At 42.6% G+C, this 21,405-nt stretch overlaps 1 protein-coding gene across 3 annotated transcripts in view; it reads right to left on the reverse strand.

Annotated features, from left to right (window-relative positions):
* The window catches only part of mast4 (microtubule associated serine/threonine kinase family member 4), a 170,129-nt gene that overhangs the window by 17,401 nt on the left and 131,323 nt on the right, over positions 1 to 21,405 (reverse strand). For 2 of the 3 annotated variants that reach the window (XM_029650557.2, XM_029650564.2), the window contains exons 6-18: positions 17,951 to 18,020; positions 16,435 to 16,513; positions 15,205 to 15,362; positions 9,595 to 9,670; positions 9,166 to 9,375; positions 8,577 to 8,678; positions 7,989 to 8,121; positions 3,346 to 3,407; positions 3,168 to 3,259; positions 2,141 to 2,349; positions 1,759 to 1,897; positions 1,197 to 1,329; positions 776 to 941 (exon numbers count right to left, since the gene is read on the reverse strand). In XM_029650557.2, coding sequence (XP_029506417.2) covers positions 776 to 941; positions 1,197 to 1,329; positions 1,759 to 1,897; positions 2,141 to 2,349; positions 3,168 to 3,259; positions 3,346 to 3,407; positions 7,989 to 8,121; positions 8,577 to 8,678; positions 9,166 to 9,375; positions 9,595 to 9,670; positions 15,205 to 15,362; positions 16,435 to 16,513; positions 17,951 to 18,020 — 1,629 coding nt within the window. The remainder of the gene's footprint in view (positions 1 to 775; positions 942 to 1,196; positions 1,330 to 1,758; positions 1,898 to 2,140; positions 2,350 to 3,167; positions 3,260 to 3,345; positions 3,408 to 7,988; positions 8,122 to 8,576; positions 8,679 to 9,165; positions 9,376 to 9,594; positions 9,671 to 15,204; positions 15,363 to 16,434; positions 16,514 to 17,950; positions 18,021 to 21,405) is intronic. The other variant, XM_029650571.2, reaches the window with a different exon arrangement.

Raw genomic sequence — 21,405 nt, forward strand, 5'->3', positions numbered from 1 at the left:
GCAGCGTGGCATTCAGCTCAGTGTGTTCAGAGCCCTTTAATTAACACTGGGTCTCTATGGTCTAGTATGATGGAGAGCACACCAAATCTGTCATGGCACCACATTAATTAACATAGGATAGATTGAGCTTATGTGTAAAGGATCAGTTTACAAAGAACATCACATGCTGACATTTTAAACTATTTTTTCTTATTCGTTGCACAGAATAAGTAGGCGAATACACCATGTCTGTGCTATACACTTAAAATGGCTAGAAAACAATGGCCATAAGGAATTTGGCACAATATAGAGCACACCAAATCTGTCAAAGCACACCATTCAATTTCATAGGATAGATAGAGGGGGCTCTCTAACGTTCCCTGTATAGACTTCTCTCTAACAACTTCCACTGCTGTCATTTTTTAAAGTCTTGTTCCTTTATTCAGCATAATGTGCTGTAAATGTAAAAAGGCTTGAACACAACAGCCATAAGGAAGTTATCATACATTTGAACCAGAGAAATGTCTTTAGTTTTAATGTAAGCCACATCCCACACAATTGGTTTTGTGTATGAACATGCCTTGATCCCAAATAAATGGGAAAGATTGGCACCATCCAATTCCATACTATTTAGTTAGATATTGCCAATCTTTCCCATTCACCGGGGATAAAGACCTTCAGATTTTTCTCCTACTTAGTCATGCATTGTTGTCAATGTTAAGTGAAATTTCAACATAATTGGAATTTAGGATTCGCCCTAAATGTCAACTCAAAAAGAGAGAAGAGTGAGACTGACCACTGATGACCTGTCCGAACAGTTCTTCTGGTGTGTCTCCAAAGAAGGGTACGCAACCCACCAGGAACTCATAGAGTATGATGCCCATGGCCCACCAGTCCACTGGTTTCCCATAACCCTGTCTAAGGATCACCTCTGGAGCGATGTACTCTGGGGTTCCACACACCTACACACACAGACAGAAGGAAACAGGTACTAGTAGTACGTTTTGGTGAAGCGTTGAGGCTTGAAACTGTCATATTTGATAAACAATCACCTGAAAGCTGTAGGTATTCAGTCTGAGCACGTCAAAGTGTTCAAATTGGATACCATAACGGTCATGTTCTCTCTGCTTGCTTGTTTTAATTATGAGAAACTATAAATGAGTGAGAAAGACTGGCCTATACTGTAGGTAGAATGCCAGTCCATCTCTACACTGTACCTGTTTATCAGAGAACTCTCGGGCGTCCTTCTCTATGTGTCCCTCATACAGGTTAGTGGTCATGTTCATCAGGCCCACCTTGGACAGCCCAAAGTCTGTCAGCTTGATGTGGCCCATGGAGGTCACCAACAGACTGGGGGTGGGGGAGAAAGACACGAGCATCACATAGATACCAATGAAGATAGATCTTCAAATCTGGCTCAGAATACAATAAGTAAATGAGTGACATCTGTGCCTCTGCTTTGCTTGCTCTTTGGGATTTTAGGCTGGGTATCTGTAAAGCACTTTGTGACAATTGCTCATGTATAAAGGGCTTCATAAAATAAATGTGATTGATAGACATCAATGACCAAAGTGACTGACTATTTTAAAAACATAAAGATCAGCAGTCTGAAGGGTGTCTAACCAGACCTGTTCATGCAGTCTTGCCAACTACTATGACATGTGTTGTCTTACCAGGATAAGCAGCACTAACAGCAGTAACAGATCTGAGATTAGACTATATCTATCTACATTCCCAGTGATAGTAGCCGACTATACTATAGCGATATTAGAGACTGACTTGTCTGGTTTGAGGTCCCTGTGGACGATGCCATAGTTGTGGAGGTACTCCAGAGCCAGCACCGTCTCAGCAAAGTACATCTTGGCCATGTCCACAGGCAGGGGGCCCATGTTCTTTAACAGGTTGGCACAGTCACCGCCTAATGGCATACAGACACAGAATTGTCTTACCGAGTTAATTCTGACATTAAAATACTGTATACTACAATGAAGTACATTCAACATATGATTAATCCCAACCCAAAATTGGTAATACTTTTGGTAAATAATAGGGCTGAACAACATTAACCAGTATTTCTAGAGCAGTTTATCCCCCTGGTGAGCTTCCTGTCTTCCACAGTTTTGGTAGAAAGAAAAGTAAGAAAAAAATAATGGCTGCCTACCTTCTACATACTCCATGACCATGCAGAGGTGTCGTCGTGTTTCGAAGGAGCAGAACATTGAGACCACGAAGGGGTTCTCAGCGAAGGTCAGGATGTCTCTTTCCACAAATGCCTGCTGGATCTGGTTCCTCAGCATCAGGTTCTGTTTGTTGATCTTCTTCATGGCAAAGCGCTGTTTGGTCTCCTTGTGGCGCACCAGATACACAGCCCTGTTACAGAGAGAAGACAATACAGACACACTGTTCAGGCTGAGGTAAATCAAGCATATATTGCTCGGTCAGAGAATGACATTGTTAGTCATATGCAGGTAACTGCCAAAATAAAGAAAACACCAACAAAGTGTCTTAATAGGGTGTTGGGCCACGAGTCAGCAGAACAGCTTCAATGTGCCTTTGCATTCTACAAGTGTCTGGAACTATTGGAGGGATGCGACAATCATATAATTAGGAAGTTAATTTAATAGGATCTCTATGGCGACACCATACTTCCACAATAAATTCCATCATATGTTTTTTCGTTAATGGAGGTGGAAAAAGCTGTCTCAGGCACAGCTCCAGAATCTCTCATAAGTGTTCAATTGGGTTGAGATCTGACACACACCATTTAAACTCCCTATGTTCCTTTGAACATTCCTCTTTCAAAGTCATGGCAGCCACAATGATGGCCAAATGGGCATTTTTATACATGACCCTAAGCATGATGGGAGATTAATTGCTTAATTAACTCAGGAAACACACCTGTGTGGAAGCACCTCATTTACTCAAGTTGTTCCTTTATTTTGGCAGTTACTCTATAAAGATGGATTGAAATCACACATTCATAGCTCTGTTGAGAGGGAACACATTGTCAGTCCTGTGGTAGACTTAAATCATGGACAGGGCCATGAATTGGAGATGGTAAACATAAGTGAAAAATGTCCTTTGTGTAAACCCAAATCACATACTCCATTCAAACACTAAATAACAGCTGAAACAGATCAGAATTCCATCATAACCGTCCTCACTGATACCAGAGAGGATGCTCTCACCCGTAGGCTCCGTTGCTGATGAGTTTGTTCATCTCAAAGTCCATCTCGCAGGGCTTTCGTCGGGATCGCAGGGCCGCGTTCAGACTCTGGGACTGGGAGGACAAGAGGAGAGAAACTTTATTCTACTGAAATAATAACCTGCAACTAAAAACTTGAGTAAAATATGCTGAATACTCACAGAGTCATCTGTCTCGGGTGTTTCAGCTATCCCACTATCATAACTGGTCATCTGAGCAATTTCTATAGGAGCAGAACCGAGAGAAAACATGTCAGCATTTTCACCTTCAGACACAAAACAGTGCCCTTTCAATTCAGATGTCTTCTATATACTCCAACATTTAGTCAAAGCCTATAGAGAGTACTGTATATTAACACACTCTTTATTTGGCAATTAAGAAACAGTCTGTTGAGCGGAGTCTGAGAAATCCTACAGGAGGGGAAATTACATGGAAACCAGAAGAGGCAGCAACACAAACACATGTCGGACATCCATTAAGAAAACCACAACTCCAGAACACTCCTGTGTGTGCGTGTCTCTTGGGTGTACATTCGGGTATGCACATGCATGTGTGTGTGCATCCCCTCCCATCAGCACTGTATGAACAGCAGGAGCTACCGAATCAGGAGTGGGTTGTTCGGTCATCCCAACAGTGACCCTAAACACATTTCTAATGTAACTTAGCATCTGTCCCTGCCTAGGAGACTGCTTCCAGCGCTCCAGGCAACTGGGCAAGAAAAACACACAGGATAGGCCCAGGGGAAATGAGTCAAGAGACATTGGCCAATGAGGACGGAGGTTAGTGAGCCAGTCTGTGTCGATCTGTTTCAGCTCTATAGGGAGACCATGTGTTCCTAATTAGTCAGAATGAACGCTGGGGTTTGAGTGGAGAGAGGAGAGGCACATTAGGATGGCAGTCAGTTCAGTACATTCCTCTACGCCACCATCTTAGAACTTCTCTACTCTTGTTATATTAGCCTTGCTAGTTATATTAGCCTTGCTAGTTATATTAGCCTTGCTAGTTATATTAGCCTTGCTAGTTATATTAGCCTTGCTAGAAAAGTTAGCTGTAATGCTGACAATATTTTAGTCATTGGGTAGCTGGTACTTCTAGTACTAGTTCTTCTGTAGTAGTAATACAAGTCATTCACCTTATTAAAAAAAAAAATCTGCTCCAGCAATGCTTTCAAAACGTTAAAGACCAATATCGAAAACATAATTAGGATTTATTTCAATTATATTATCATTTTCTCTCAGTACATTACGGAGGGAGTTTCACGAGGACGTTAACGTTAATTAAAATGTAATAAATTATTTGCAGATGATTCCTCTCCACTCAAAGGGTCAGAGATTTAATCTAGTACTGAAAGCATCAGCTACATCTAGCTAGCACTGCAGTGCATAAAACGTGGTGAGTAGTTGACTCAAAGAGAAACAATCTGAACAAAATAACTTCTTAAATGGAGGAGCAAGAAAGACCTAGCTATATTTCAATATAATTTATATATTTTTTTACTTTCACTTACTTAGCTAGCAAATGCAGCTAGCTAGTTTAGCCTACTCAAACACCCAGCTCAAACAGATAAATGCTATGTTAGCTAGCTGACTATGACTATATCCAACACAAGGAACTCTTCCAAGTCAAGGTAAGCTTTTGGTTTTATTAATTTGATTGTCAACGGAGCCCGCTGGTGTAACTGCTAAACTGCTTACTGACTGTACTGCATGATTTTAGCAGGTTTACTAACACGTTCTAGTAGCTATGTTGACTTGACGTTAACTAATATGGTGACAATTATATAGGCTATGTGTAGCAGTTATGATATGAAGGTTTGGCTTTGAAAGGGTTTTCACATGGTCACAGACAGCTGATGTGTCATGCATTGAAGTCCACAAGCAAAGGCAAAAGGTGAGAGGAGGAGAGCACGTAGATGCAAGAAGGACTCCACCGAGCTGTTTGTATGTGGCTCTGAAAGGGAACTGTTTGTTTAAAAACATTTCTTAAACAGAAGCAAACGGAACGAAACAGGGATAAACACACCTGAATCTACCGAACAGAAACTCTTGTTTGCAACTGTTGGACTAATGATTACACACCCGATCAGTCTGAACGCGGCCCTGCGATCCAGACGAAAGCCCTGCGAGATGGACTTTGAGATGAACAAACTCCTCAGCAACGGAGCCTATGGGTGAGAGCATCCTCTCTGGTATCAGTGAGGACGGTTATGATGGAATCCTTATCATTTTCAGCTGTTATTTAGGATTTGAATGGGATATGTGATTTGGATTTTACTTAAAGGGCATTTTTCACTCATGTTTACAATCTCCAATTCATGGCCCTGTCCTGTTTTCAGCTATTTTTTAAAATATATATTTAAAAAAAAAACTTTGATATATTGAATGAGCTAATTATTTCAAAAGGCATAAAATATATTTGGTTGTAATGTTATGTAATCAAGGGTGGTCAACCATCCTCCAGGAGAGCTCATGTGCAGGCTTTTATTCCAGTCCTCTCTAACAAACCACATTTCAAATCAAAATCAATTAACATTTTATTAGTCACATGCGCCGAATACAACTTACGAGCCCCTAACCGACATCGCAGTTTAAAAAAATATGAGTAAAAAATAAAAGTAACAAGTAATTAAAGAGCAGCAGTAAAATAACAGCGAGACTATACACGGGGGTACTGGTACAGAGTCAATGTTGAGGTAATATGTATACGTCGGTAGAGTTAAAGTGACTATGCATAGATGATAACAACAGAATAGCAGTGGTGTAAAAGAGGGGGGAGGGCAATGCAAATAGTCTGGGTAGCCATTTGATTAGATGTTCTGGAGTCTTATGGCTTGGCGGTAGAAGCTGCTTCATCTAACCACTTTTTTATTGATTGAATCACGGTGCTTCCTGCTTTAATTTTTGCTTGTCAGCAGGAATCAGGAGGATAGAATTATGGTCAGATTTGCGAAATGGAGGGCGAGTGAGAGCTTTGTACACGTCTGTGTGTAGAGTAAAGGTGGTCCAGAGCTTTTTTCCCTCTGGTTGCATATTTAACACACTGATAGAAATTTACTAAAACAGATTGAAGTTTCCCTGCATTAAAGTCCCCGGCTACTAGGAGAGCCTGCCTCTGAATGAGCGTTTTCTTGTTTGCTTATGGCGGAATACAGCTCCTTCAGTGTGGTCTTAGTGCCAGCATCAGAGACTTCCTTGGATATCGTGAACCAGCTGATACATAGTCCACCGCCTCTTGTCTTACCAGACGCCTCTGTTCTGTCCTGCCGATACAGCGTATAACCAGCCAGCTGTGTGTTGATAATGTCGTCGTTCAGCCACGATGACTCCGTGAAGCATAAGATATTACAGTTTTGAATGTCCCCTCGGTAGTTTAATCTTCCACCTAGGTCATCATTTTATTTTCCAAAGATTGCACGTTTGCTAGCAGAATGGAAGGAAGTGGGAGTTTCTTCGATCGCCTACGAACTCCCAGAAGGCAGCCTGCCCTCTGGCCCCTTTTTCGTCGCCTTCTCTTCATGCAAATGATGGGGATCTGGGCTTGTTCGCGGGAAAGCAGTATATCATTCACGTCAGGCTCGTTGCAATGTCCCATACATTGGATGCCCAAATAAACTGGAAGTATCTACAAAACCAGTTTTGAAGCAACATAATCCAAAAGAAAGGCTACATAAAAAAAGAACTGTTTGCGATAAACTTATTTGGATTCATCGAGATTGAATGGAATCCCAACTTATACAATGGTGAAATGAATCATTTGTTCAGTCAAAAATAATTGTTTAAATGAATTGTTCAAGAAAGTAAATCAATTTTGTATGACCCTATTCACGAGTGTTGGTGGAAGGTTTTAGGGATATATGAAAACAATCATGTTAATAATAGTTAAACAGTTAATTACAGGGTACAATATATGTTTTGAATTGGCTACCTAGCTATTAGTCTGTTCTCTATCATATTTTATAGGCCTACCTGCCTGCCGCTGCAATGTCCGACTGTCTCAATTTTTTTCAATTCAATTCAAGGGCTTTATTGGCATGGGAAACATGTGTTAACATTGCCAAAGCAAGTGAGGTAGACAACATACAAAGTGAATATATAAAGTGAAAAACAACAAAAATTAACAGTAAACATTACACATACAGAAGTTTCTCTCTCTCTCTCCTTGAGCAATGGCCCACTCCTCTCACACACATGCAGATTATGTGCGCAATCAAGGACGCACTAAAGTGCATTCCGATCCTGGCTTATATGTTGATATTTAAAAAAAAACGTTTTTTAAATTGTGCCTAAAAAATGTACATCAAGATTAACTATTTGATATATTTCCATGACTTATCCAAAACGTTTTAGATTTGATCATTTTCTTAAACTTTTCCCCGCCTGAAAAACACAATTTTAAAAGTCCAGGATTTCCATGACTAAGAATCTTGTTAAAAATATTTAATTGGTGCAAGCGTGGCTTGAGGGAGTTTCCACAATATTCCTCACACCAGTCCATTCCTTTAAAATCAATGAGGGGGTGTGTACACTTTGGGATACGGGTGAAAAATTGGAACATAGCCAGTGTCATCTGTAGAGCATGAATATCAAGGCTAGCACATCTTAGGTTTTACATCACGAAATAAGTTATTTTCTACATACTCAGAAACTTCTTGATTACTTGAATAAAGCAGGCCACCACTGGAATGAGGTCACAGCCCCTTGCAGCTCTTTTCAATCTGAATGTGTGATGCTTGGCTGCACCTCCACTCATGTTGGTTTAGACACTGTCTACCTGCCCAACTCCTACAAGGTCAAACCTGGCATACCTTCCAGGGGGTCCCGTGTGAGCCCCAACTGGCTGATGATGTAGCGGGGGATGTCAGTCTTGATGCCCTGGCCCTCTTTGGCGTGACCCTCGGCAGCCTCCAACAGATGGTAGAACTCCTCTGGATCAAACTCCTGAGGATAGGACAACACAGGGACACAGGTTTCACTACAACACTTCTGGAACTCTTAGTTTTAAGTTTCAATAGGCATTGTCTGAGTGCTGTTGGCTTTTCTCTGGGTTGATAATGTAACAATCAATCAATAGCAGGAGCGCGAGAAGGATGCATTGCATCTGTATGGTTCGTCACCAGGTCACAAGCCTCCTCTTTATACAGAGACATGGATGAGATGTCTGTCAAATGACTCACATAATTGAAACCTAGTTTAGATAGAGCTACATGGTCATTTGTGTAGTTCTGATTAGCCGTGGGACAGAAATAAGTCATATTTAGTATTAATGCCCAGAGATTTGACTAGTCACCCAACATGGTCAGGAAAAACTCCTGGCCCTAGTATAATTAGTGTGTGAGTGAGAAGTCATTGCCATGTGCTTGGTAGCTAACTAGTGACAATCAGGCGAGACATACCAGGCATTCCAGGAGGCGTGCTGGCCTGGCGATGACGATGAGGATCTTCTTCACCAGCTCTTTGATGAAGTTCACCTCCTGGCTCTCCGACCGGGACGTGGACTATACACACACACACACAACAGAACACACTCGCTCAACATTTTATACAGACCTGTGAGCTGATCAGTGCTCGGGACTGGAAGTACCATTAAGTAAGAGGGAGGGATTATCATAGTAAGCCTGCATGAGGGGAGAGGACACTGAGCAATACAGAATATCTATATTTGTAATAGTGCTTAAAAAATTACTTTGAATACCGTAGAGGTAAGAGAGCACTGTAAATCAAATCATTTTGGTGAAAGAATCTGTTTGATTGTATCAAAGTCCTATGCAGTAATGTGTACCGATATTGTAATTACACTGTGCTTATTACTATGGTAAAAGGTTCATGTATTTTAAAGTGGGGTAGGTGGCACCACACTACTCTTTATTGCTTTCTTTCCTCGTCTACTTTCCTTCATTATGCCAGATTATTAATATAGGGGTAGACGACACAAGGAAAGGTAACCATTTAACATTACTGAGCTGCACCAATAGTGTCACCCACCTCCTGGAATAGCTTCTCCAGCTTGTCGGTGAGCTCACAGAAGTAGCGCGAGGTGACGTGGCCCAGGCGGCTCTTCTCCAGGCAGTCGCGGACCAGCTCGATGATCTGATGGTGGGCAAACCCCAGCACACCGTCCGCCAGCGGCAGCACGCTCTCCGGGGAGCTGGTCCGGATGATCTCCTGGATCCTCTCCTCCATCTGGGCCGTGGCCTTGAGGCATGGAGGGGTGGAAAAGGTTAGAAGGAGAGGACATGAGAGAGGGTAAAAAGGTTTTAAGGTGGTAGAAAGTGGTGGCAAAAGTGGTCAGAGGGGGTAAAAAGTTTAGAAGTGGCTAAAAAAGAGCAACTATTATGTCACTGTGTAATAAACCTTATGTAAGACATTGGCATTTTGTTTTGATACCAAATGACAGGCGACAAGGCCCCTCACCTTAGGGAAGCGTTCCTTGTAGACATGGTTCATCATAATAATCTCATGATCACAACAGGATGGGGATCTTCCAGGGCTGCAAACAAATAAGAATATAAAGTAAAGATCAGTACTTATATTACAACACATACTGTATCTTACAGCAGAAAAATGCATTGATATACAGTGCATTCGGAAAGTATTCAGACCCCTTGACTTTTTCCACATTTTGTTGCTTTACATCCTTACGCTAAAATGTATTAAATTGATTTTTTTTCATCAATCTACACTTAATACCCCATATTGACAAAGCAAAAACAGGTTTTTAGAAATGTTTGCACAGTTATAAAAAAATAAAAACAGAAATATCACATTGACATAAGTATTCAAACCCTTTACTCAGTACTTTGTTGAAGCACCTTAAGCTCTGTCAGGCTGGATGGGGAGCATTGCTGCACAGCTATTTTCTGTTCTCTGCAGAGATGTTCAAATCGAGGTTTCAAGTCCAGGCTCTGGCTGGGCCACTCAAGGACATTCAGATACTTGCCCCAAAGCCACTCCAGCATTGCCTTGGCTGTGTGCTTAGGGTCACTGTCCTGTTGGAAGGTGAACAATCACCCCAGTCTGAGGTCCTGAATGCTCTGGAGCAGGTTTTCATCAAGGATCCGTGTACTTTTCTCTGTTCATTTTTCCCTCAATCCTGACTAGTCTCCCAGTCCCTGCTGCTGAAAAACATCAATGCAGCATGCTGCCACCACCATGCTCCACCGTAGGGATGATACCAGGTTTCCTCCAGACATGATGCTTGGCATTCAGGCCAAAGAATTCAATATCAGACAAGATAATCTTGTTTCTCATGGTCTTTTGGCAAACACCAAATCAAAACACATTTTATTGGTCAAATGTGCCAAATACAACAGGTGTAGTAGACCTTATAGTGAAATGCTTACTTACAAGCCCTTAACACTTTTTTGGGGCATTTTCTTAAAACTCAGAGATAAGAAAAACAAATAATTCAAGAGCAGCAGTAAATAATAGCGGGGCTATATACAGGTTCAGAGTCAATGTGTCAATGTGCGGGGGCACCGGTGACGAGGTAATTGAGGAAATATGTACATGCAGGTAGGGTTATTAAAGTGGCTATGCATAGATAATAACAGAGAGAAGCAGCAGTGTGGTGGGGGTGCAAATAGTCTGGGTAGCCATTTGATTAGCTGTTCAGGAGTCTTATGGCTTGGGGGAAGATGCTGTTCAGAAGCCTCTTGGACCTAGATTTGGCGCTCCGGTACTGCTTGCCGTGCGGTAGCAGAGAGAACAGTCCATGACTAGGGTGGCTGGAGTCTGGCATTTTTTAGGGCCTTCCTGACACCGCCTGGTATAGAGGTATAGCTTGTCCCCGGTGATGTACTGGGCCAGACACACTACCCCCTGCAGTGCCTTGCGGTCAGAGACTGAGCAGTTGCCATACCAGGCAGTGATGCAACCCGTCAGGATGCTTTCGATGGTGCTGTTAAACCTTTTGAGGATCCTTTTCCTGTGGTCCACAATAATCTCCTTTGTCTTGATCACGTTGAGGGAGAGGTTGTTGTCCTTGCACCACACGGTCAGGTCTCTGACCTCCTCCCTATAGGCTTCCTCATCGCTGTTGGTGATCAGGCCTACCACTTTTGTTTCATCAACAAACTTGGTGTTGGAGTTGTGCCTGGCCGCGCAATCATGAGTGAACAGGGAGTACAGGAGGGGACTGAGCACACATTCCTGAGGGGCCCCCATGTTGAGCATCAGCGTGGCATATGTGTTGTTACCTACCCTTACCACCTGGTGGCAGCACGTCAGTAAGTCTAGGATCCAGTTGCAGAGGGAGGTGTTTTGTCCCAGGGTCCTTAGCTTAGTGATGAACTTTGAGGACACTATGCTGTTGAACACTGAGCTGTAGTCAATGAATAGCATTCTCACATAGGTGTTCCTTTTGTCCATGTGGGAAAGGGCATTGTGGAGTGCAATAGAGATTGCATCATCTGTGGATCTGTTGGTGCGGTATGCAAATTGGAGTGGGTCTAGGGTTTCTGGGATAATGGTGTTGATGTAAGCCATGACCAGCTTTTCAAAGCATTTCATGGCTACAGACGTGAGAGCTATGAGTCAGTAGTCATTTAGGCAGATTACCTTAGCCTCTGTGCCCAAGAACACTATGGTGGTCTGCTTGAAACATGTTGGTATTACAGACTCAGACAGGGAGAGGTTGAAACTGTCAGTGAAGACACTTGCCAGTTGGTCAGTGCATGCTCGGCGTACACATCCTGGTAATCCGTCTGGCCCTGCGACCATGTGAATGTTGAACTGTTTAAAGGTCTTACTGACATCGGCTGCGGAGAGCGTGATCACACAGTCAACCCGACGAGCTGGTGCTCTCATGCATGTTTCAGTGTTACTTGCCTCAAAGCGAGCATAGAAGTTATTTAGCTCGTCTAGTAGGCTTGTGACACTGGGCAGCTCTTGGTAGGGCTTCCTTTTGTAGTGTGTAATAGTTTGCAAGCCCTGCCACATCCGACGAGTTATGGAGCCGCTGTAGTACGATTCGATCTTAGTCCTGTATTGACGCTTTGCCTGTTTGATGGTTCGTCGCAGAGCATAGTGAGATTTCTTATAAGCTTCCGAGTCCCGCCTTGAAAGCAGCAGCTCTACCCTTTAGCTCGGTGTGAATGTTCCCTGTAATCCATGGCTTCTGGTTGGGGTATGTACGTACGGTCACTGTGGGGACGACGTCCTCAATGCACTTATTGATAAAGCCAGTGACTGATGTGGTGTACTCCTCAATGCCATCGGAAGAATCCCGGAACATATTCCTGTCTGCTCTAGCAAAACGGTCCTGTAGTTTAGTATCTGTTTCATCTTGACCACCTTTTTTTAAAGACAGAGTCACTGGTGCTTCCTGCTTGAATTTTTGCTTGTAAGCAGGAGGATAGAGTTATGGTCAGATTTGCCAAATGGAGGGAGAGCTTTGTACACGTCTCTGTGTATGGAGTAAAGGTGGTCTAGAATTCCCCCTCTGGTTGCACATTTAACATGCTGATAGAAATTTGGTAAAACTGATTTAAGTTTCCCTGTATTAAAGTCACGGGCCACCTGGAGCGCCGCCTCCGGATGAGCGTTTTCCTGTTTTCTTATGGCGGAATACAGCTCATTGAGTGCAGTTTCAGTGCCAACTTCGCTCTGCGGTGGAATGTAGACAGCTACGAAAAATACAGATGAAAACTCTCTAGGTAGATAGTGTGGTCTACAGCATACCATGAGATACTCTACCTCAGGCGAGAAAACTTTGAGACTTCCTTAGATATCGTGCACCAGCTGTTTACATAAATGCATAGGCCTCCGCCTGTGTCTTACCAGAGGCTGCTGTTCTGTCTGGCCGATAGTGTATAACCCACCAGTTGGACACTGTGCTATCTAACCTCCAAACGAGCTTCAATGCCATACAACACTCCTTCCGTGGCCTCCAACTGTTCTTAAACGCTAGTAAAACCAAATGCATGCTTTTCAACCGTTCGCTGCCTGCACCGCACGCCTGACCAGCATCACCACCCTGGATGGTTCCAACCTTGAATATGTGGACATCTATAAGTACCTAGGTGTCTGGCTAGACTGTAAACTCTCCTTCCAGACTCATATCAAACATCTCCAATCGAAAATCAAATCAAGAGTCGGCTTTCTATTCCGCAACAAAGCCTCCTTCACTCACGCCGCCAAACTTACCTAGTAAAACTGACTATCCTACCGATCCTCGACTTCGGCGATGTCATCTACAAAATTGTTTCCAACACTCTACTCAGTAAACTGGATGCAGTTTATCACAGTGCCATCCGTTTTTTCACTAAAGCACCTTATACCACCCACCACTGCGACTTGTACGCTCTAGTCGGCTGGCCCTCGCTACATATTCGTCGCCAGACCCACTGGCTCCAGGTCATCTACAAGTCCATGCTAGGTAAAGCTCCGCCTTATCTCAGTTCACTGGTCACAATGGCAACACCCATCAGTAGCGCGCGCTCCAGCAGGTGTATCTCACTGATCATCCCTAAAGCCAACACCTCATTTGGCCGCCTTTCGTTCCAGTTCTCTGCTGCCTGTGACTGGAACGAATTGCAAAAATCGCTGAAGTTGGAGACTTTTATCTCCCTCACCAACTTCAAACATCTGCTATCTGAGCAGCTAACCGATCGCTGCAGCTGTACATAGTCTATAAGTAAATAGCCCACCCATTTTTACCTACCTCATCCCCATACTGTTTTTATTTATTTACTTTTCTGCTCTTTTGCACACCAGTATCTCTACCTGTACATGACCATCAGATCATTTATCACTCCAGTGTTAATCTGCAAAATTGTAATTAATCGCCTACCTCATGCCTTTTGCACACAATGTATATAGACTTTTTTTTCTCCTACTGTGTTATTGACTTGTTAATTGTTTACTCCATGTGTAACTCTGTGTTGTCTGTTCACACTGCTATGCTTTATCTTGGCCAGGTCGCAGTTGCAAATGAGAACTTGTTCTCAACTAGCCTACCTGGTTAAATAAAGGTGAAATAAAAAAAATAAAAAAATAAAAATGTGTATGTTCTTAATGTCGTCATTCAGCTACGACTTGGTGAAACATAAGAGTTTTTAATGTCCCATTGGTAGGATATAAATGCTTTCAGTTCGTCCAAGCGGACTGTCATGTGCATTTTACTGATGAGTGGCTTCCGTCTGGCCACTCTACCATAAAGGACTGATTGCTGGAGTGCTGCAGGGATGGTTGTCCTTCTGGAAGGTTCTCCCATCTCCACAGAGGAACTCTGGAGCTCTGTCAGAGTGACCATCGGGTTCTTGGTGACCTCTCTGACCAAGGCCCTTCTCCCCCAATTGCTCAGTTTGGCTGGGTGGCCAGCTCTAGGAAGAGTCTTGGGTGTTCTAAACGTATTCCAATTAAGAATGATGGAGGCCAGTGTGTTCTTGGGGATCTTAAATGCTGCAGACTTTCTTTTGTAGCCTTCCCCAGATATGTGGCTCGACACAATCCTGTCTCAGAGCTCTATGGACCATTCCTTCGACCTCATGGCTTGGTTTTTGCTCTGACATGCACTGTCAACTGTGGGACCTTATATAGACAGGTGTGTGCCTTTCCAAATCATGTCAGATTTGGAAAGTGTCTATTGATTTGACCACAGGTGGACTCCAATAAAGTTGCAGAAACATCTCAAGGTTAATGGAAACAGGATGCACCTGAGCTCTATTTTGAGTCTCATAGCAAAGGGTCTGAATAATTATGTATGTATGTATGTATGTATGTATTATGTATTTCTGTTTTTTTTTTTTAAATACATTTCAAAAAACCTGTTTATGCGGTATTGTGTGTAGATATCTTAAATCCATTTTAAAATAAGGCTGTAAACGTAACATGTCTAAAAGGGGTCCAAATACTTTCCGAATGCACTCTGTGATATATGGTTGGACCAGGTCTCTTGAAAAATATATTTTTTATCTCAATGAGACTAACATGGATAAATAAATAAAAAGGACTGTCATTTTCAGCAAATGTTATTCCCAGCATCCTTAAAGGTGTATGACCTGGCCGGGCCTCTGTACATACCTGAGACTGCGCGAGCGGGGTCGCATTGGCGCGTTCCCCCTCCGTCGGTCGTCCCCGGCGATGCTCTCGGTGCAGAAGTGCTTGGAGAGAAAGTGCAGCTCATCCGGGGTGGGCTGGAAGGGTAGCTGGTGCAGCTTCTCCTGTGATGAACAGGACGACTGGAAATGAAATGAATATACATTGAACGAGAAAAGAAAAGATAAAAAGGAGAGGCTAATGCTTTGATTCATGTTTTTGAACGAGAGAATGACAGATACCAGGAGAGTAGCATGTTTTTTCTGACTGTTGTGTTTATTTGATTGGGTAATTGTTCATTACGGTATTGATGCCCTTATACAGCGTCTTGAAAATGAAGGACAAACTTATGGGTGCCAAAACGGTTGCGACGGTACAGTAGATGAAAGCTAACAAATTACTGTGAACATTCCCATTTTTCCTCATTACATTGTTCTCAAATCCAATCCAAATAGGGATTCAATTTAAACTAAACTGTAAACATAGCCTGGACAAACAACACAGTTGCTGGTGTTAATCCCGCTCTATGGTAGTTCCCCCTAACCAGTCGCCCTCACCAGCCTCCGGCAACATGTTAAGTATTTATCAGCTCTAATTCATGGTCCTCAAAAAACATGGCCGTTAACAAACAACCCATTACTTTGTGTGACGGCTTGTTTACTTTGTGTAGTCTGCCATGGGGCTGTGTGTGTGTGTGTGTGTGTGTCAGAGAGTTGACCGTCGCCTGCCTGTGTGATTTGAGTTTGTCAGTAAACAGAGCGGAGTTATGTGTTTGTGTGTGTGTTTGTGTGTGTGTGGGTGGCCTAGCTGTGTGCCAGGGCCATATTTACTCCAAAACAAATCTGCTGGACCTAAATACAGCGTCTGGTGGTATGTGTCAACCTGCGAGACACTAGCGGGAGAATGGCACCAATCATCTCTGACTACCAGTAGCCTACAGTACAGCACAGCACAGTACAGTACAGGTGACTGAAGTACAGACTAGAGGATGCCCATCAGATGATCATTTCACATTGAAACATCTTTATTTGAACGATTCTTGAATATCCAGTGATCTGGTACAGTATATGTATTTTTAGATTGAAAGGGTATTCCACCAGTATGTGAAAAAGTTAGGTTAAACAACCTTTTTGGCATCGCTTTTTAAAAATCTAGCTAACACATAATATATTTTGTTTTCATGGCCTTTAACAAATTGAGTGGTATGGTACATACAGAAACAGTGGAGCTGGGTGTGTTGGTGCCATAACCAGAGGAAGGCAGAGAGGCCAAAGACCAGCGTCGTCCATCAGTCCTGCTCAAACACACAGACAGAGATAGAAAGAGACAGGCGTCATCATAAACTCAGAAACCATCCATAACTAAATCAGTAATATGAGAACTGTAGTTAACAAAATATAAAAATAACTATGAATGATATTCAAAACAAGACTACTCAAAGCTCCAGGATTTTGAATAACATACCTACACTACAAATGCACAACGTTCTGGATGACCTTTGACCTATGTGCAGAGTTAGGTCATTTGCAACCTTTCCCTTTCCGGAAGAATAGGTATGAAAGACTGCTTTTCAATAGCCTACTGCATCATTTACAGTGGATTACATTGGAGTCATTTAGCAGACACTTTTATCCAGAGTGACATACAGTAGTGAATGCACACATTGTCGTACAGGTCCCCCGTGAGAATCGAACCCACACGGGACACAGTTTCCTTGATCTATGCTACCTGCCACCCACATATTTGACCTTTATTTAACTAGGCAAGTCAGTCAAGAACAGATTCTTATTTTCAATGACGGCCTAGGAACAGTGGGTTAACTGCCTTGTTCAGGGGCAAAACAACAGATTTGAACCTTGTCAGCTCGGAGATTTGATCTTGCAACCTTTCGGTTACTAGTCCAATGCTCTAACCACTAGGCTACCCTGCCACCCCAACCTACCCTGCCGCCCCAACCTACCGAGTAGTGAGATGTCTTCTGTTGCACTAACTAATAACACTGAACATTGATACAAACTCAGAGGAATAACGTGTGGGGATAAAATGTAGGGACATCTAGAAACACATCAAACAGAATTTTCATGATTCAGGAATAATGGCAAGGTAACAATGACGTTGTGTATTCATAGACATGAGTAACAGGAAGAAGAGCTATGAAGAGCTATGATGTTTACATGACAAAACAGAGTCCTAAAATGACTTGTCTGGTCTGTGGCACTGACAGAATCATAGCAATAAATAAATAAGCTGTTAAAAGTCGTGTTGAATGAAGGTTGAACAAAAAAAGATTTCAGGCTTTTTGTGAAGACGTGGAGAAAAGCACTTCAGAAAACACGAGGAGTTTGAGTCTGAGTCTGATGATGGTAAAAGACTGAACCCTTGAACCTGCCTGTGATTTCAATCTCTGTATAGAGAGCCTGTCAGAACACGGTGAGATCCTGCCTTCGCTTCTCAAAAGAACCGTTGCCTGTCTGCGGCAGACAATAATAGCACCACAATTTGGCTTTGTTGTTTAAAAAAAGATACATGTTTCTTTTAAGATTCATATTTCCTATGTATGCCTCAATTCTCATACCATTTGTCAGAACCACCAAGATAAGGTACTACTACTACTACTTTACTACTTAAAACAATAACACCTGCCCATAAGCATTGTATTGCAGACTATTGGTATGCTAGTTGAGTAGAGTTACGGAGAAAAGGTTCAACTGGCATTGACTTTTACGAATACCTTCGTGCAAATGAGAAGTGGGCTGAGGCACTAGGAGAGAAGTTTCTGGGGCTGTCTTGAGGACTCGTTCCTGTTGTTCAGAGAGGAAGCAGAGAAACAAGAGGAGATTACAAGTTATTAAAGAAAACATTCCAGAAACTTGAGACAAAAGCATTTTAAATGAGTCAAGGAAATAATAATACTGAGCCTACAGCATAGAATCAAACCCATACCAAACCTATATAAAGACTTGGTCTTTTTTCTTTAAATAAGAAAGTGTAATAAGCCAGCATAGATGACATTTCTTCATCAATTTACTCTCAGCTATTGTACTTTACACAGAATTTTAGATTTAATTGTGTTTCATTGGCTCTTATCTGAAGGAGCTTAATCTAGGAAGACTGAAATGGGACTGTCTCTCAAATGGGACTGCTCTGCTTGAAGCAGTAATTACATAATCATAATAATATACTTCCACATTGCAGCTCATCGGCTTGGATTAATCAGGAGAAACACATGAGTAATGGCAAAAAAAAAGAAGAAAAAAAGAGCCCAACAAATGGGTTTTTTTGGGGGGGGGGGGGGGGGGGGCAAAACTTGTCAATATAATGTTTTACAGCAGAGAAATGAAAGTAATATTTCCAGTGGTGGGAAAAGTACCTAATTGGTAAAAGTTACCCAGTAAAATAGTACTTGAGTAAAAATCAAAAAATGTTTCTTTAAAGATTCATATTTCCTATGTATGCCACATTCTCATGTAATTTTTCAGATAACCACAAAGATCTAGTATAAATTACTTTCTGGAAATAAATAAAGCCTGCCCATAAGCATTTTATTGCTGACTATTGGCAGGAATAAATATTTAAATCTACTTCAGAATCAAAAATAAATGTAATTACACTTAAGTATCAAATGTAGAAGTAAAAGTGTACATCATTTCAAATTCCATGTATTAAGCAATGCAGATGGCACCATTTTATAGTTTTTAGCCCGGGGCACACTCAGAGATTATTTACAAAAGATGCCTTTGTGTTTATTGAGTCCCCCAGACCATAGGCAGTAGGGGTGACCACGTGTCATCTTGAGAAGTGAGTGAATTTTACAAATTTCCTGTCATGCTTAGCATTCAAAATGTAACACGTACTTTGGGTTGTCAGGAAAAAAATGTATAGAGTAAAAAGTACAATATTTTCTTTAGGAATGGAGTAAAAGTATGGAGTAAGAGTAAAAGTTGTCAAAAATATAAATAGTAAAGTACAGATATCCCCAAAAACTACTCAAGTGTACTTTAAAGTATTTTACCACCACTGAATTTTCATAAATTGCCATCCAAAAGAGCAATTGTCCAATAACTATGCTTCAAATGTTTATTTCATACATTGTGACAATGACACGAGAATGGCCGCAAATGTTCAGAAAAGCAAGAGAAAATCCCCCTTTTTTAATCCTATTAATTGTATATCAGTTATCGGTGGAGTTATCAGCTACTGTAAGAGTAGCCTTTAGGCTAATACCGTAGTCTAAATAGCTATGTTAACACAATGGCGTTATTCAAACAAAGACAGTCTGGGTGAAGACATCTGGCTATAAAAGACATTTACAACAGTCCATAAGATGTTAGTTAGCCCTTAGCTAACAGTTGCTAATAGTTGGGGTCTTGGGGTTTTATTGCAGAACTTGAAGTCCTATAGTGGAGCCTGAAGCATCCTCTACCAGGGAGGCCCTCCAAATGATCCCTCCATCTCTCAATCTCACCATCCATATGGACAGCATCCACTTATTACCCACATGCCTACTGTTCTGTGGTCCTGCCTCAGGCTATTGAACACATCAAACTACGGGACTTTCCCCAATGGCAGCAACTAGGCCTTGTGTTCCCTCAGCAATAAGGTAAAGAACTAACCCTTGGTCCAACGTTAATTAACCACAATTAACTCTGTAGCCAAAGGCTCGAGTAAACAGTTAATAAACTAAGGGCAATGATGGCAACCCCTGAGACAAATCTGATGATAGCGAGAAGGCTATGCAATACTGGGGGAACAATGGTGGTACTGAGGAACAGAGAGAGGCTGTTTACATGGCGATGTCACCTGTTTGTGGTGTAATTTAATTATAGCTGATGAGCGTAGATAAGTACATCACCAGGATGGGGATAGAACACACCTGAGGAAAAGGAACACATGGCAACTATCCAGTGAAAATCTCACTTTAAAAGTTCATATTCTTTTATATACACTGCTCAAAAAAATTAAGGGAACACTAAAATAACACGTCCTAGATCTGAATGAATGAAATATTCTGATTAAATAGTTTTTTCTTTACATAGTTGAATGTGCTGACAACAAAACCACACAAAAATTATCAATGGAAATCAAATTTATCAACCCATGGAGGTCTGGATTTAGAGTCACACTCAAAATTAAAGTGGAAAACCACACTACAGGCTGATCCAACTTTGATGTAATGTCCTTAAAACAAGTCAAAATGAGGCTCAGTAGTGTGTGTGGCCTCCACGTGCCTGTATGACCTCCCTACAACGTCTGGGCATGCTCCTGATGAGGTGGCGGATGGTCTCCTGAGGGATCTCCTCCCAGACCTGGACTAAAGCATCCGCCAACTCCTGGACAGTCTGTGGTGCAAAGTGGCGTTGGTGGATGGAGCGAGACATGATGTCCCAGATGTGCTCAATTGGATTCAGGTCTGGGGAACGGGCGGGCCAGTCCATAGCATCAATGCCTTCCTCTTGCAGGAACTGCTGACACACTCCAGCCACATGAGGTCTAGCATTGTCTTGCATTAGGAGGAACCCAGGGTCAACCACACCAGCATATGGTCTCCAAGAGGTCTGAGGATCTCATCTCGGTACCTAATGGCAGTCAGGCTACCTCTGGCGAGCACATGGAGGGCTGTGCGGCCCCCCAAAGAAATTCCACCCCACACCATGACTGACCCACCGCCAAACCGGTCATGCTGGAGGATGTTGCAGGCAGCAGAACGTTCTCTACGGCGTCTCCAGACTGTCACATGTGCTCAGTGTGAACCTGCTTTCATCTGTGAAGAGCACAGGGCGCCAGTGGCGAATTTGCCAATCTTGGTGTTCGCTGGCAAATGCCAAACGTCCTGCACGGTGTTAGGCTGTAAGCACAACCCCCACCTGTGGACATCGGGCCCTCATACCACCCTCATGGAGTCTGTTTCTGACCGTTTGAGCAGACACATGCACATTTGTGGCCTGCTGGAGGTAATTTTGCAGGGCTCTGGCAGTGCTCGTCCTGCTCCTCCTTGCACAAAGGCGGAGGTAGCGGTCCTGCTGCTGGGTTGTTGCCTTCCTACGGCCTCCTCCACTTTTCCTGATGTACTGGCCTGTCTCCTGGTAGCGCCTCCATGCTCTGGACACTACACTGACAGACACAGCAAACCTTCTTGCCACAGCTCGCATTGATGTGCCATCCTGGATGAGCTGCACTACCTAAGCC

This window comes from Oncorhynchus nerka, linkage group LG4 (genome assembly GCF_034236695.1).
Source record: "Oncorhynchus nerka isolate Pitt River linkage group LG4, Oner_Uvic_2.0, whole genome shotgun sequence".
In the NCBI taxonomy this organism is placed as follows: Eukaryota; Metazoa; Chordata; class Actinopteri; order Salmoniformes; family Salmonidae; genus Oncorhynchus; species Oncorhynchus nerka.